The following is a 13,831-nucleotide window of genomic DNA, read 5'->3' on the forward strand; positions in this document are numbered from 1 at the left end:
ATGTGTAAAAATATGCTTTCCGAATATTAATTAAAGAAAATAATTTCTTGCAATTTACACAATATAAACATGGCATGTTACTTATGTGGGCACAATAACATTTCTTCATCAAGAATGATGTTAATGAAATCTATTGATTATAATGACTGTTCTCCCTCATGATTGACAAGTTTTCAGTCAGGCATCTAGAACTGCTCATTTATAACACCACGGTGCACACTTTGTGTTTGCTTCATATTTTATACACAGATCAGAAGCAATACACCTTTCTCTTCAAACACTAAAGTCCCAAAACGTACCATAACCACCCGGTTTGTCCTTGTTATTCAGTTAAAACACTGAGTGTAACACAGTAGTTTGTGCCCAATTCAATGGTGCTTTTAATCCATTCTGTTTCCAAAGCTTGTAGAAGAACCATCACGCATTCAAGCGGTTAACTGATATTAAAACAATCCAGAAAGAAAAAGCAGCAGCACTGCTGTTTAGACTTGTTCATCCTCTGCAAAAATCTGTCTGTTGATAAAAGAAGTATGAAGCAAGCTAAAAAAAAACAGCTCCTCCTATTAACATCTCTTCCCACGTCAAATAGGAGGGGAGTTCTCAGCAGCAAAAGCCAGGGCTTAAGTCCCGACAGCTTCATGTGAATTCAGTATCTGCCTGAATTGGCTGTGCAAATAAACTTAGGCAAAGCTTTGACAACTTTCACTGACTGATTTAAATATAAAACAGCAAATGCCAAGAAAATTGAAGAGTGCAACTGAGGTCTTATTGAAAATCTAAAGGAGGGAAAGTATGTGCTGTTGCAAGTCTAGACAAGGTTAAAGGTGTTCTCTTTCTGAACAAGGAGGGTTGCTTCATTTGGTACCGCTAACTGGAAATTAAGTCATCACAGCAAGGGAAGCGCTGTACTTCATTGAGCCCATTGGTTGCTCTTCTTCCTTTGTGGTTCTGTTTGCACTATGTGGAGATTTCAGATTTACTTTTGGATTCTACCAGTGTTTACACCCAGCTGTGGATCTCAATCTGGCCAGGATTATTATGAGTACTATAAGGAAGGGGAAGAAACTGAGGTGAGATGATGTCATTTTCAAAGCCTTGCACTTTCGTTTAATTACAGTGAAACCGCACTATTAAGGTTGGTCATTAGGGCCAACAAAATGTAACGGAACATAGATTTTCTTGAAACATTTAATTACCTTAGGTTAAAAAGATGTATTGAGCTGCATAACACTGTATTGAGCTGCATAACACTATATTGAGCGATTTAACCATATTTCTAGGTATTATTTTATCCAGATGTCATTTAGGTAATGCTGATCTTTTTAGAACAGCTGTTTGATACACTTGGAACTGCAGAGTCTGATTACTGAACACACGGGTGGTCTTAATATTGATGGTGACTTTGCATTGCCATCAATAGGAGCAAATTGAATAGCGAGTTGGTCTCTGTACTGGTACTAATCACACTGTGGTTTCCAGTTACCTAGAATGCACAGTACTCTTTCCATTATTCCATCAGACTTAAACATTCGTGAAATATTAAGGGCAGTGCAATAGTTAACAGAAGAAAAGAAAGACTGTGCCATCAAATACGTTTAGTTATTAAAACTAAATAGCTGACTAGATAGCAACAAAGACCTTTAAAAGAAAGACAGATGAAAAAGAGGTTTAACCAGACTGCACAAAGACACAGCCTCAGTATGTTTGTGTTCATTAAACATGTGCCATGTTTAAACATCCATTTCTTTGCATTTTGACTGTACATGCTACCAAAGACTTGTCAAACTTGTCCTTGTAGCCTTTTCAACCCCATTAAGAGCCTGGAATGGGATAATTAAGACCTGAATAATGGAAATGTGAAATAAAGAAGTAATAATCGTATGTAACAATATAACTGAAAGTGTCATTTGTAGATTATGTCATAAGTTAAAAAGGGCTTACAAGCTATGAGGCGTTCTTAACTGAAAGCTACATACTTAACGAACCTGACAGTATCCAACAGATCTGTTGCATTCAGGGAATTAACCAAGTCTGTGTCATAAGATAAGGGTAATAGCTGCAAACTAGCTGCAACATGTGCCTACTACACTTAGGGGTTTCTTTGAGCAACCTATATACACCACTGCTGTTTGTTTTAGAGCATTTTACGCATTGTATCAACCACCTATTTTTAGGGGTAATCTCTATGTAACAACAGATTTAGTTTTTATCTCATAATATCTAGATGTTGAAGGAGAAAGTAAAATATAAGAGCTAAGAGTTTTAAATAATGTTTTTTCTGAGGGGAACAGATGGGTCTGATGTTTGGCATAATTGCAATGAACATTACTGGAAAACCTACACCGTGCTTTACTTTTGGCTAAAGATGTTCTAATGAGGAAACCTGTAAAAACATTTGCCAGACCACTATCTGAGAACAGGCCAAACCAAGCGCTACAGAAAAATAAATCATAGTTTGTTTTGTGGAAACTGCTGTCTCTGTTTTGCAATGTGCTTCTTATATACTGCTGTCAATCCTTTTTCAAGGACACCAAATACATTACAGTGGCCGATTATGCTGCACCTTGCCTGGGGAAAGGAAGTGAACATCCATCCTTTGTTCAGTTGGTCCTTAATCTGGCCACCACTGTTTTTAAGCAGCACCGGTGGACTTCTCTGAATAAAAGAGGATACTGTGTTTGAAAACGTTCAGCATTTCAGCACTTCCTAGGGGATATTTGAGTCAGCCCAGTGTTCTTTATGAACATGCCCAGGTGTAAACATCTCTCTTCATTTTTTTGTTGTACTTCAAACCCCAGGGAACTTGGGCAGACTGAGTAGTATTCAAGTTTGAAAGAGAGACACTGTATTAAGAAGCTAAGTTCTCACTGCAAGCCCAAACAGGTTTTTTCTTTGTAGATTGGTAGTCATTTAGTCTGGCGTAAGCTATTTAAGGACCAGATTAATAAGTAAGTACAGTAAATATAATGGGAATTTTGCCTACAAGCGACAGCCAAAAATTGAATATTTACTATGGAAGTTTTGCAGAAATTAACTTGTCTATTGCCATGTGTATAAAATCCGATGTAGGCCCAAGTAAGGTAATTTTTCCCCACTTTACAACCATTGATTTTTTTTAAAGTGAGCCCATCTTTAAACAACTTCAGCGTTCAGTATGTTTTTTAACATTATGATATAAGATGAAACTTAAAAGATAATATTTTTCGCTGGCGCTCACTTTAAAAAAATGTATGCAAAGTAGGAAAAAAGTCAACATTTGGGCCACATAGATACACATGGAAAAATAAGAATGGAGCGATAGACCTGGACCTTTCTGCTGATATACCCTATGGTAGTTCCATTCAAGGTAAAACAACTGCCATGGATTTCATTTTTGGCCGACATGTTAAATTATATCTGGTATTATACTGCGGTAAATAAAACTTTGTTTGCAAGCTACTTTCAGGTAGTCCTGTATTTCCTTTGCTCATTGCACCTGGGGACTGAAATTGTCCCCAAGGTATTTCCTGCCATTACCCAACTAGCTTGACTGACATACTTTACATAAATACATGTTTATTATAACGTCAAAACTGCACCCGTGAGACCTACGTAGCAAAAAGAAATGCATGATGGGTAAGAGACACAGAATGATTCCATTAGCCACGTATGCTGCTTTGTTCTTGCAGGGTCAGTTAGGCAGTGATCTGGTGGAACAGCTGCAGTTTCCCTCGAGTCTGGACGAGCTGCTGGACCTCCTATACCCAGAGTATCGTCTCCTCCAGCAGTGCCTGCACAGGAAGGCTGCTCTTATACCCCACGAACCCGAGCACGAAGAGGCAGCTTGGGGCTATGTGAAGGAGGCCCCGCTGTATGCAGGAGGGATGACTGAGGAGAGCTTACGAAGTAAGGCACTGAAACCACCCCTGTAGCCACATACTAAGCTATCTCTCAACAAAGTGAATTTTAAACACTCACGACAAAAAGGAATCATCCAGCCTGGGCATTCATCTTGGGCTAAATTCTGAGGCTTATTGCTGAATGGTGGGTTCTGCCTTCAATATATACAGGAGTAAAACATTGATAAACTAATAAGCAATCCTATTGGTATTGAATCTTTTTTATTTAGAGCCAAGGTTGTATACATTTTCTCACTCGTTTAACAACTTTCTTGCAAGGTCCTTCTCATTTCTGGACTTTATTTTCACTTTAAATTGGATGAAGTCCATTTATCCTGCCACTAGCACACTGCAGCAAAGGGAGTTTGGGGTTTCATGTGGGGTTCTAATCAGTGATGCACAGGGAGTACGTCTGCAGGATAAATGGCTGGGTCAAATGGCATTGTTACGAAAGTAAATGACTGTGGATTTACAGCCGGGTTGAGACATACATAATTACATGTGTTTCTGGATTTGTGTTTTACCTAGAAAAATGAGAAGTCTTACAGGCAATCCAATATAAAAAATAACACAGTTTAGGGTCTCTCCAGTATTGAAGCGCATTCAAACTGTGTCGGCTGCTGGGTTATCAAGTTCCTACAGTATCTAGTTCCATGTTTTTCTAGTGCGTCCTGGGTGACGTGGTCCATTCAACTCTCAACTAATCTGTAACATCGTACAGTATAAATCTAACTTGTCACGGCCCCACTGAATATATACATATTGTAGCGTTTCCACGCAGTGCGCAGGATAGACAAACACAACATGCCGTTTTCAAGTTCAATGCTTTATTTATGAACCTCTTAGAGCCCACTGCTCTAGCCACTTGCTCTACACCGACCACAATGAGCGTGCAATGCCCCGTTTTATAGCTAAGCCCCGCCCCTTTATGTTAATCGGGTGCCAGAGCGAACAGCTAACCCATTGGTCCCCAGCCGCACACCAGGACCAATGGGCACACACAACAAACAGCCTATGACAGGGCAGCTCGCACAGCCAGAGACAGAGCGAACCCGCAGCTACAGGTAATACAGACGGGGGGAAAGGAACACAATACAGCGGCAATAACAGACAATAGAAACAAGAGGGAATACAGTACACAAACACAATACACGGATCGCTACACTACCCCCACCTTAGCCTTTTTGCCCCCAAAAAGTTCACAAGGCTCCATGCAGCATATGACTGGGCTCGGCAACCTCCACCCCTGAAACACAGACCCCCTCCCCGCATGTCCGGTTTTCCTTCCAGGGCCTTTGGTGGGTGAGCCGACGGGCCGTGCTGTGCGGAAGGCAATCTGTTCTCTGCTGAGCTGCGTGACTCTCGGTACCCCAGTATCAGGAGCTCGCTCTCATGCCACAAGTGTTCTCCCTCAGGCGCCAGCGGTTCTCTTTGCTCCTGTCCCTTGGTCGCGCCCTTTGCAGGAGCCCTTAAAAGGACTGGCGCTTTCAGCGGTAGCTCTCTTAATAAGGCAAGTAGCAGTAGTGCTTTCTCAGGCGGCGGCGGCCCTGGCTCTCCCTCAGGCGGCGGCGGCGGCCCTGGCTCTCCCTCAGGCGGCGGCCCTGGCTCTCCCTCAGGCGGCGGCGGCGGCCCTGGCTCTCCCTCAGGTGGCGGCGGCGGCCCTGGCTCTCTCTCACGCGGCGGCGGCCCTGGCTCTCTCTCACGCGGCGGCGGCGGCCCTGGCTCTCTCTCACGCGGCGGCGGCCCTGGCTCTCTCTCACGCGGCGGCGGCGGCCCTGGCTCTCTCTCACGCGGCGGCGGCCCTGGCTCTCTCTCACGCGGCGGCGGCCCTGGCTCTCTCTCACGCGGCGGCGGCGGCCCTGGCTCTCTCTCACGCGGCGGCGGCCCTGGCTCTCTCTCACGCGGCGGCGGCCCTGGCTCTCTCTCACGCGGCGGCGGCGGCCCTGGCTCTCTCTCACGCGGCGGCGGCCCTGGCTCTCTCTCACGCGGCGGCGGCCCAGGCTCTCTCTCACGCGGCGGCGGCCCTGGCTCTCTCTCACGCGGCGGCGGCCCTGGCTCTCTCTCACGCGGCGGCGGCCCTGGCTCTCTCTCACGCGGCGGCGGCCCTGGCTCTCTCTCACGCGGCGGCGGCGGCCCTGGCTCTCTCTCACGCGGCGGCGGCCCAGGCTCTCTCTCACGCGGCGGCGGCCCAGGCTCTCTCTCACGCGGCGGCGGCCCTGGCTCTCTCTCACGCGGCGGCGGCCCTGGCTCTCTCTCACGCGGCGGCGGCCCTGGCTCTCTCTCACGCGGCGGCGGCGGCCCTGGCTCTCTCTCCCGCGGCGGCGGCGGCCCTGGCTCTCTCTCACGCGGCGGCGGCCCTGGCTCTCTCTCACGCGGCGGCGGCCCTGGCTCTCTCTCACGCGGCGGCGGCCCAGGCTCTCTCTCACGCGGCGGCGGCCCTGGCTCTCTCTCACGCGGCGGCGGCGGCCCTGGCTCTCTCTCCCGCGGCGGCGGCGGCCCTGGCTCTCTCTCACGCGGCGGCGGCGGCGGTAGGCCCCCCATTTCACACGCTGGAGATGATCTAGACTCCTTCGCTAACCTCCTCGAACGACCACCCCTCCTCCGCCTTTGTTTTCGGGCAGGCAGTAGGTCCCCTTCCTCCTGGAAGGGGCAGCACGTCACCTGGTGCCCGAACTCCCCGCAGGCAAGGCACCAGCCTCGCTCCTCCAAGTCACCGAGGAGATCCTCCAGTCTGCCGTCCCACCGGTTCTGTGACGGCTTGGAGTCGTACCACAGCCATCTGTCCATCTTTGTCTTCTCCTGTTCCTGCTCAACGCTGGATTACTCGTTGTATTGATCCCGCTTCTGACACCAGTGTAGCGTTTCCACGCAGTGCGCAGGATAGACAAACACAACACGCCGTTTTCAAGTTCAATGCTTTATTTATGAACCTCTTAGAGCCCACTGCTCTAGCCACTTGCTCTACACCGACCACAATGAGCGTGCAACGCCCCGTTTTATAGCTAAGCCCCGCCCCTTTATGTTAATCGGGTGCCAGAGCGAACAGCTAACCCATTGGTCCCCAGCCGCACACCAGGACCAATGGGCACACACAACAAACAGCCTATGACAGGGCAGCTCGCACAGCCAGAGACAGAGCGAACCCGCAGCTACAGGTAATACAGACGGGGGGAAAGGAACACAATACAGCGGCAATAACAGACAATAGAAACAAGAGGGAATACAGTACACAAACACAATACACGGATCGTTACAATATATATATATAGTTTAGAATTCTTTTTTATTACTAGCTGTAAGCTTTTTTTTTTTGTAACAGGTATCATGCTGGAATATGAAAAGACACAATGCACTCCTAGAGAAGTGTGCCTGGACATCACCAAGGAGTTCCCTGAGAGCACAGTTCACTTCTATAAGCCATCATGTGTGTCCGTGCATCGCTGTGGAGGCTGCTGCAACCACGAGGGCTGGCACTGTACCAACAGCAGCCACAACTACAGCAGCAAAACAGTAAGCATCCGATTACTCTGCATTCTGATATACTTTTCCACCCTGGAAAATGAACTGGAATGTTACTGTAACAGGGGAATAACACACCACACAAAGGCAAGTGTTCTTTGGTTGATTCCTGCCACAGTTGATGTGTTTTCCCTTCTGGGCAGTAATACGGTGAGGTCGCTGGTACGCATGTCCGTACATGTAACAGGGTGGATACCAGGTCCGAACCTGTGACAACTCACCTCACAAGCGTGCTACTTAACTACAATGCAAAAAAGGCTTGTCGGCATTTGTGGGGGTTTTTTTCTCATCTCACGACAGGGTTCACAATACGTAACACAACACTGCCCATTTCACATAAATATCAAATTCTGATTACATGTGGTTGATATTGAAGAAATTGAGATTTGTAGAGCATGGGAATATATGGAGGAGCATGCAATGGCTGAATGTGACTCTTACATTTTCTATGGACAGTCTGTGGATGTTGATCGTGTTGATCTGCTTTTCCATGATACTGATAGCTCTAGTTTTGTATTTGCAGCTGCGATGGGGGATTTACGTTACTAACACGCTTGTTATTTTAGCTTCTTGAGTTCTCAGTTCCTCCGTCTGGACACCCTGAGATAGTTATGATCAGCTTTGTAAACCACACATCCTGTGAGTGCAAATCCAAAAGCAACCCAAGCAGGCCACACCACTCCGTCATCAGGAGGTCCATAAAGGACAAACTTGCTCGGTGAGTAATAAAAAAACCCAAAACCTAAAAGGAGGGCGAAGCAAAGTGAACAAGTATGTCTTTTCTCTTGTGTTGTGTTTCAGTCATGATGCACAGAAATGCATTGCTTATTTCAAACTACCTTTTGTCAAAAGTAACTGGCTTAAAGGTAAAAAATAAAAAAAAAAGAAACAAGATTTTGTATTAAATAATTATACAATGTCGAAGCTTAAGCTATTTATTAGTTTGGAAGAAATGAAAATGCATTTGTAAACTGACAAAACTAGATGTATGTATTATGACATTTGCTATTCAATATTCTTTGTTATTTGTAAATTGTCTTTGGTTTCGGATGCCAGAAAAATCATGTGACTGTTAAACTCTATTGGCAGTGGTGTACTCCACTAGTAACAACAGGTAATAATAGGTCATGCATGTATCTAATTTCTACAAGTATTTCCACAAAGTGTCTTTCTCCATCATGTCAGAATTCTTTACTTTACGTGGCTGTGTGTCAGTGGCAGAATGATGATGTCTTAGCTAAGTTTTTGCATAGCTGAGATGATTCAGCTGTTGCTGTCTTCTTCGGCAGCATTTTCAGTTTTTTTTAAAGAAGTAGTTTGTAATAGAAGAAGTTCCAAATGCTTTTTTATTGCATCAAGAGGACTGAGTAACTGAATCAGACAGTTGTGCAAAAAAATCTGAGTCTTGTGAGTTCCCACTCCACTACACCACTGCTGTCTATAGAAAATAGCACCGGAGCGATGTTCCACGATGTTCCCACTCCACTACACCACTGCTGTCTATAGAAAATAGCACCGGAGCGATGTTCTGCCATGTTCCTGCTCCACTACACCACTGCTGTCTATAGAAAATAGCACCGGAGCGATGTTCTGCCATGTTCCTGCTCCACTACACCACTGCTGTCTATAGCAAATAGCACCGGAGCGATGTTCTGCCTTGTTCCTGCTCCACTACACCACTGCTGTCTATAGAAAATAGTACCGGAGCGATGTTCCGCCATGTTCCTGCTCCACTACACCACTGCTGTCTATAGAAAATAGCACCGGAGCGATGTTCTGCCATGTTCCTGCTCCACTACACCACTGCTGTCTATAGAAAATAGCACCGGAGCGATGTTCTGCCTTGTTCCTGCTCCACTACACCACTGCTGTCTATAGAAAATAGTACCGGAGCGATGTTCCGCCATGTTCCTGCTCCACTACACCACTGCTGTCTATAGAAAATAGCACCGGAGCGATGTTCTGCCATGTTCCTGCTCCACTACACCACTGCTGTCTATAGAAAATAGCACCGGAGTGATGTTCTGCCATGTTCCTGCTCCACTACACCACTGCTGTCTATAGAAAACAGTACCGGAGCGATGTTCCACCATGTTCCCACTCCACCACACCACTGCTGTCTATAGAAAATAGCACCAGAGCGATGTTCTGCCTTGTTCCTGCTCCACTACACCACTGCTGTCTATAGAAAATAGCACCGGAGCGATGTTCTGCCATGTTCCTGCTCCACTACACCACTGCTGTCTATAGAAAATAGCACCAGAGCGATGTTCTGCCATGTTCCTGCTCCACTGCAACACTGCTGTCTATAGAAAATAGCACCGGAGCGATGTTCCACCATGTTCCCACTCCACTACACCACTGCTGTCTATAGAAAATAGCACCAGAGCGATGTTCTGCCTTGTTCCTGCTCCACTACACCACTGCTGTCTATAGAAAATAGCACCGGAGCGATGTTCTGCCTTGTTCCTGCTCCACTACACCACTGCTGTCTATAGAAAATAGTACCGGAGCGATGTTCCACCATGTTCCTGCTCCACTACACCACTGCTGTCTATAGAAAATAGCACCGGAGCGATGTTCTGCCATGTTCCTGCTCCACTACACCACTGCTGTCTATAGAAAATAGCACCGGAGCGATGTTCTGCCTTGTTCCTGCTCCACTACACCACTGCTACCACTACCATAGAGCCGATGGGGCCATGATAATTAAAAGGTTAGTGTCAATATGAGAAAACTCATAACCAATCATGTCTTTACAGATGTGCTGGGCCAGACTCATCCTGCCCTCCTGGTCTGTCCTGGGACCCTGTTGACTGTCAGTGTGTTCCGGATGACATGAGCGCATTTGGTAGGTTTGCTGCAGCTGATTTAAACATACATCCCTCTTAATATTTCATGTCTTACCAGTTTACTACCCTATTATGTATGAGTTCGATCATTATCTATTGCTGTTTCTGCTTAGTTCATTATTTCCCAGGCTTGCTATCTAATGTCCTTTTTCAACCACTGGGTCGGCTTCCAAAAAAAAAAAAAAAAGATCCTTATCTTGAGTAGGCCTTATTTATAAAATGTTATAAGAGGTTGGTGAGAATATGCAATACAGTATTTCTTTATTTCACTATCTGACTTAATACCTGAAATATTGAAGGGAAGGTAATTAATCAAAGGAAAAATTAGATTGTAGGAGGCAGCAAAGTTTAAACTAGACTCAGAAGTGGCTCCAACTCTCCATACAGCACATTTCCTGTCAGGTTCCCTTTGCATTCTATTAATTCGCCTCTCATCCCCTTTGCGTTCTTTCCTTCCAAACAGGATCCCTGAGCGAGGCTCTGGCAGACTTTTGCGGACCTCGAATGAGGTTTGATGAGGAGAGCTGTCGGTGCCTGTGCTGGAACGGGCTGACCCAGTCGAGCTGCGGAGCCAGGCGGAGGCTGGACGAGGCCTCATGCAAGTGCGTCTGTGGTGAGGATTCAGGCCCCGAGTCCTGCCGGCCTGATCAGAGCTGGGATGAGAAGCAGTGCGGCTGTGTCTGCCGGGAGAGCTGTCCAAGCAGACAGCCCCTGAACTCAGTTACCTGCCAGTGCGAGTGCAAAGAGAGCGACGCCACCTGTCTGCTTCTGGGGAAGAAATTCAACCCCAACACCTGCAGGTATTTGGATTTTTTATATTTAACTGGTACTTTTTTTTTTTTTTTGAGTTAGTGTCATTTTTAAAGCATTATTATTTTTGTTTTCATTTACTGTATCTGTTTTTCATATATATATATATATATATATATATATATATATGAACAGAGGTTTAATATACTTGAGACTGCAGATGGTGGCCTTGATACTGAATACAGGGCTGGGTATATTGATGGTGCCTTTTCAGTTAATAGAAGCATATCAGTACTGTTACACTTTGGTTTTAATAGTGAGATGGTCTCCATACTGAGGTACCCCTAAGCAAGGTTTCACTGTGCTCTTTAATAAAGGACTAAACACCAATGAATTCATTTAGAAAATCAACCTGCTTGGGTCATATTCATCATTAATAAAGCTGCAGGAATATTTTTTCGGCAGGACTGAAGGTTGTTACCGTGGGAGTGTGATGGAAATAGCAAACTATAAACGTATCGTGAGCCCAACAAACCGCTCGATACTTTTTGCCAAAGCATTGCGTGCAAGATAGCGTCAAATGTAAACCGTGGCATTTCATGGCGATTTTAGTTTCAAACAAATTCTGTCTGCTTGCAGTCACAAAGTTTCTTGGCACTGGCTTTAGAACTTGAGCCTTTAAAATGGGTTGACCACCCACCAAGTCCAGCAGACAAGATCAGGCAGATCAATAGCATATCCCAGAGCTTATATATGTATATATATATATATATATATATATATATATATATATATATATATATATATAAAATTATATAATTATTTTTTTTTCCAGCTGTTACCGGCTGCCCTGTAGGACTCAGAACAGGAGATGTGCATCTGGATTTTATTTCAGCCACTATGTCTGTCACTGCATACCGAACTACATGAGATCTTATGAACTGGCATCTGCACAGAGAAATCCTGTTTAGCACTTCAGAAGAAAACAAACAGAAAAAGGTCAAGACGACACGTGCAATTGGTGAAAACAAGAACCACACAGTGAACTATGCTGTGGGTCGCAGTAGTTCACTACAGCAACGTATTATCTCAAGAGAAGGATGAACAGAAGGGCACTGTAAGGTGTGAATTACTATGCTTTACAATCTGAAGCATAAAACGTGAAACTATCAACTATGCAAAATCATTGGATTTATTGCAATGTATGCACTTCGGAACCAGTGAACTAAAGGTCGTAGTTATTATGTATCAAACAAAAGATAAATAATTCGCCTTCAGCAGCTATTCTTTAATATACAAAATGGCATATGCTTATGGCTGTTTCACCAGTTTGTGTTCGCTAATCATACATTCCCATGTCTACCAGTACATATTCTGTATATATATATATATATATATATAGAGTATTATTTATTTATTTTTAATTTTTTTTTTGCTAGGCCACCCTTGCGGCATTAGTTAATAAGTTACTTCCTGGGATACCCAGCCAATGGTCCCCTCTTTTAAGGACAGCATTTAGACCAGATTGTCCTCCTACTTGAGCATACCTTAGGAGCTTTTGCTCAGTGTATGGTGCAGTGAGACTGTAGGTAGTGAGAAAGAAAGGAACTGCTACTGAAAAGTAAAAACCTTGTTTTTTGTAAATGGCTAAAAACAATTATAGGAAGCCTATATAGTTTTTTTTTCATTTAATTTCAAAGATTTCAATAACAATAAAAACAGCTTTTATTTTCTGTTATACTGTAGGTAATAATGGGCTGCCATTGTTTAAAATGTAATTTTGTTTTAAAACAATAAAAGCAACAAAAAAGGTACAGTATATAATTATTAAACTATAATGATTTTTCTTTATCAAGTCATTATAAAAATAGCCAATTACGATTAAAAAAAAAAAAGGTTATTCTTTGAGCTGCAGTTTATCCTGCCTCAGTACCTTATAGGAATTGATATTGCTGTAATAAATCATTGTATGTGCTGGTCACAAAAGTGCTATACATGCATTATTATAAAAGGTTTTGATATTATGGTATATTAACGCATATTATATATACTGCAAGGGTTTTGATCATTTATGTTCCTGTAGTTTTGAATATAGCACTGAGGATTTTATTTCAGAACAATGGCATGTTAACAAAACATTTAAAAAGGAGTGCTTGCCAACATTAAAAACAAGTCCAAAACCAAATGACCAGAACAACTTTCAAAAGGGGTACTGAACAAGGCGTGCCTACCTGTTTTTAGTTACCCTTTATTACCTTACTCTTATATGTTTATAGACCCTCCAAGTTGGTGAAGAAAGTTCAAGTTATCAAAAATGGTACCCTTTGGTTTGCTTGTCAAGTGGTAATGTCAAGTTAAGCAGTGCAAAATGATTATTTGGATAAGCAGCCACAGGTGAGGGTCATTTATGGTGACTGGGCTAATTTACCATTCCAAGTGAAACAATTGAAGAAACAGCTGCTTGGATTTGTGTAGACTGCTGTTCTCTAATCGCATTGGATCAATTAAAATACTATACTTTATACAATATATGTATACAGATGTTTTACATGTATTATTTACATATATTACGGCTGGACAATGTCACATAGAAATGATGTACCTGCATTGCACAGGAATGTATAGAAATCAGATTTTTTTATATGTCATTTTTCAGTACCTCTCCTCTTGACAGTTGTCTTGGGAATTAAAAGAACATATTTTGTGTGAAAACTGTGAAGTTCAAGAAGAGTAAATATATTTATTAACTATTGTATCATTGTTTTATAAATTGTTATTGTACAGTATTGTGATTTTGCATTCTATATGAAATATACTTGTTTATAGAACACT

At 43.7% G+C, this 13,831-nt stretch overlaps 1 protein-coding gene across 1 annotated transcript; it reads left to right on the forward strand.

The window, feature by feature from the left end:
- Window positions 1-625: 625 nt before the first annotated feature.
- On the forward strand, window positions 626-13,821 carry LOC117431424 (vascular endothelial growth factor C-like). The gene is made up of 7 exons (XM_034052305.3): window positions 626-1,070; window positions 3,669-3,885; window positions 7,198-7,388; window positions 7,964-8,115; window positions 10,160-10,248; window positions 10,713-11,049; window positions 11,835-13,821. Exons 1-7 carry the CDS (start codon window positions 960-962, stop codon window positions 11,968-11,970), a joined length of 1,233 nt encoding a protein of 410 aa, XP_033908196.3. The 5' UTR covers window positions 626-959; the 3' UTR covers window positions 11,971-13,821.
- Window positions 13,822-13,831: the final 10 nt, after the last annotated feature.

The sequence above is a fragment of the Acipenser ruthenus genome, chromosome 23 (genome assembly GCF_902713425.1).
Source record: "Acipenser ruthenus chromosome 23, fAciRut3.2 maternal haplotype, whole genome shotgun sequence".
NCBI classification, from domain to species: Eukaryota; Metazoa; Chordata; class Actinopteri; order Acipenseriformes; family Acipenseridae; genus Acipenser; species Acipenser ruthenus.